The sequence below is a fragment of the Nicotiana tabacum genome, chromosome 8 (genome assembly GCF_000715075.1).
Source record: "Nicotiana tabacum cultivar K326 chromosome 8, ASM71507v2, whole genome shotgun sequence".
Lineage (NCBI taxonomy): Eukaryota > Viridiplantae > Streptophyta > Magnoliopsida > Solanales > Solanaceae > Nicotiana > Nicotiana tabacum.
The window spans coordinates 5652038-5654124 of NC_134087.1; the positions used below are offsets into that span (position 1 = coordinate 5652038).

General features: G+C 37.1%; 1 protein-coding gene across 1 annotated transcript; it reads right to left on the reverse strand.

The window, feature by feature from the left end:
- Nucleotides 1-782: 782 nt before the first annotated feature.
- On the reverse strand, nucleotides 783-2087 carry LOC107832156 (ESCRT-related protein CHMP1B-like). The gene is made up of 2 exons (XM_016659963.2): nucleotides 1728-2087; nucleotides 783-1309 (listed from the first exon to the last, which is right to left on the reverse strand). Exons 1-2 carry the CDS (start codon nucleotides 1980-1982, stop codon nucleotides 953-955), a joined length of 612 nt encoding a protein of 203 aa, XP_016515449.1. The 5' UTR covers nucleotides 1983-2087; the 3' UTR covers nucleotides 783-952.

Here is a 2087-nt window from a genome sequence, read left to right on the forward strand (position 1 = left end):
ACTGAGGGTAACCATAGCAGGGTGACTCATGAGATAGGAAAAGTGTTCTTGCAAATACAGCATGCAAGCGGGGGGTCACCCCTTATCAGTCACCCCTTTGCATGATGATATAGACCTTGCAGAGTTTGAGAATATACAATGCTCTCTCAGAAAATAAGTTAACAAGATACAGAATTACTATCGAGTCAACCTAAAGATCTTCCAATTTCAACACTTAGCGAAGGAATATGCACCTTAGGACTATGTTATCTACTCTTGTCACATGCATGCAAGCTCAATCCAGTAAGGCGAATGATAAAAGAAACACAATATCTGATTCTTTCTAGTCAAAATGATAATAAATTGTATTCACAACCACCCTGGTGCAATGTTATAGAGCTTCACCCAATATCAAACACTTCTGCGGCAGTCCAAAGCCATGCATGATAAACTAAGAGTCGCACTTCATGCTTTCTTAACTTTATCAACTATGATATCTCATCCCACTACATAAATGAAGAGAGCCCTTAGCTTTCATACAATATCACTAAATTTCCATATTATCATATTTAACAAAAGATACAGTGTCAAGAAAAGGGGATGACCAATCAAACTACTACTACTACTAATTAGTTTGACATGATATACTCAAGCTTATAATAAACCAAATGCAGCAATTCTTATTTTCTTCCCACACTAAAGGTATCTTCGTTTTATGAATCCCTACCTAAATGAGTGGTCTTAAGATGCTGCTGAATTGTCTATACACTATCAACAAGCACACAATAATGCAAAGATACAAATGTCATAAGCTCGTTAGATAGAAGCAAATTGACTACACAAGCACAGGAGAATAAAATGTACATTAAAGCTGTTCAATTTTGAGTGAGCAACAAATAAAACTTCACATACTATATCATGTTACATCAATACCGGAGTTTGTGTACTAACACAAGAATTTTTAGTTTCTCAATTACCCACGCGCCTTGAGCTCAGCAAGACGTCGGGACAGATCATCCTCATTAACTTTCTCCTCATTCTTAGAAGATATAGCATGGGCAGCTGGTTGTGGAAGCCCCACAGACACCTCGAGCCCATAATCATCAGCCACCTGCTGCATCAGACTGCCGACCTGGTCCTCTGGAGTTGACAAGGAAGTACTTCCAGCCATAGAACTCTCCATAAACTCAGCTTGAACCTCCATATTAACAAATTGACGCTCAAATGAATCCATCGTCTCCGACATCTTCTGTAAATTCCCTGTGTTGAGAGATGATTCCAGTGATTTCACGATCGATGACATTGACTTGCTAATAGTTGTCATCTTCGCCTGTGTAAACAGACACATCATAATTTCAAGAAAGTAAATAAACCTCTTAATATATACACACTAAAATATCTTAAAATTTACATTGTAGTGAGTATCATATAATTTACTACTATATGGAGTATATAGTCCAGGATCAATATATACGTTTTGTTATTTTTTTTTTAATTTACGACCTAGTAATTTCCTATAATACGCGCACAGATATATCAGAATTTAAGGACAGAAAATATACTAATCTCTAAATTTAACTTCTAATTATTATCAGATATTTTACAGTATTTACATATAGAGAGTCCTGGATCGAAATTACACATATTTTCTACAAAATTAAACTTAATTTCATATATTACATATATTCCGAGATCGAGTTAGTGAAATGCAAGTTTATGACAGCTTATATTTCGGATCGGTGTTTTACCTGAGTATCGAGGCGAGCGACAACGGCGTCAAGGCGAGAGGAGAGACGAAGATAGTTCATCTGTTCGCTGCGCTTGCGGATGGCGTTTTCGGCGTAAATTCTAGCGCCGTCCATGTTTCCTTTCTCAATAGCTTTTTTGACCTTGAGCTTCTCCGCTTTTTCGTCCTTCTCACATTTTCGGGCTTGGCGTTGAAGGCTCTTCGATGTGAACTTCAGCTCCATGATCTGATTCATTAATTTCTCAGCGTTTCCCATTTTCTTAGATTTGGTGAAAGAGCCTTTCGATTTGGTGATTTATCGAGATGAATCGATAGTTTTGACAAATTTTCCCCTTTGATCAATAAGTTAGGGTTTGTATTC

What these genes read in the sequence shown, in the direction of transcription:
- LOC107832156 (XM_016659963.2), bottom strand. Translation starts at nt 1,982, where the DNA reads ATGGGAAACGCTGAGAAATTAATGAATCAGATCATGGAGCTGAAGTTC. An exon ending in TCGCTCGCCTCGATACTCAG is followed by an intron (nt 1,310 to 1,727) that starts GTAAAACACCGA and finishes CTGTTTACACAG; the next exon opens with GCGAAGATGACAACTATTAG.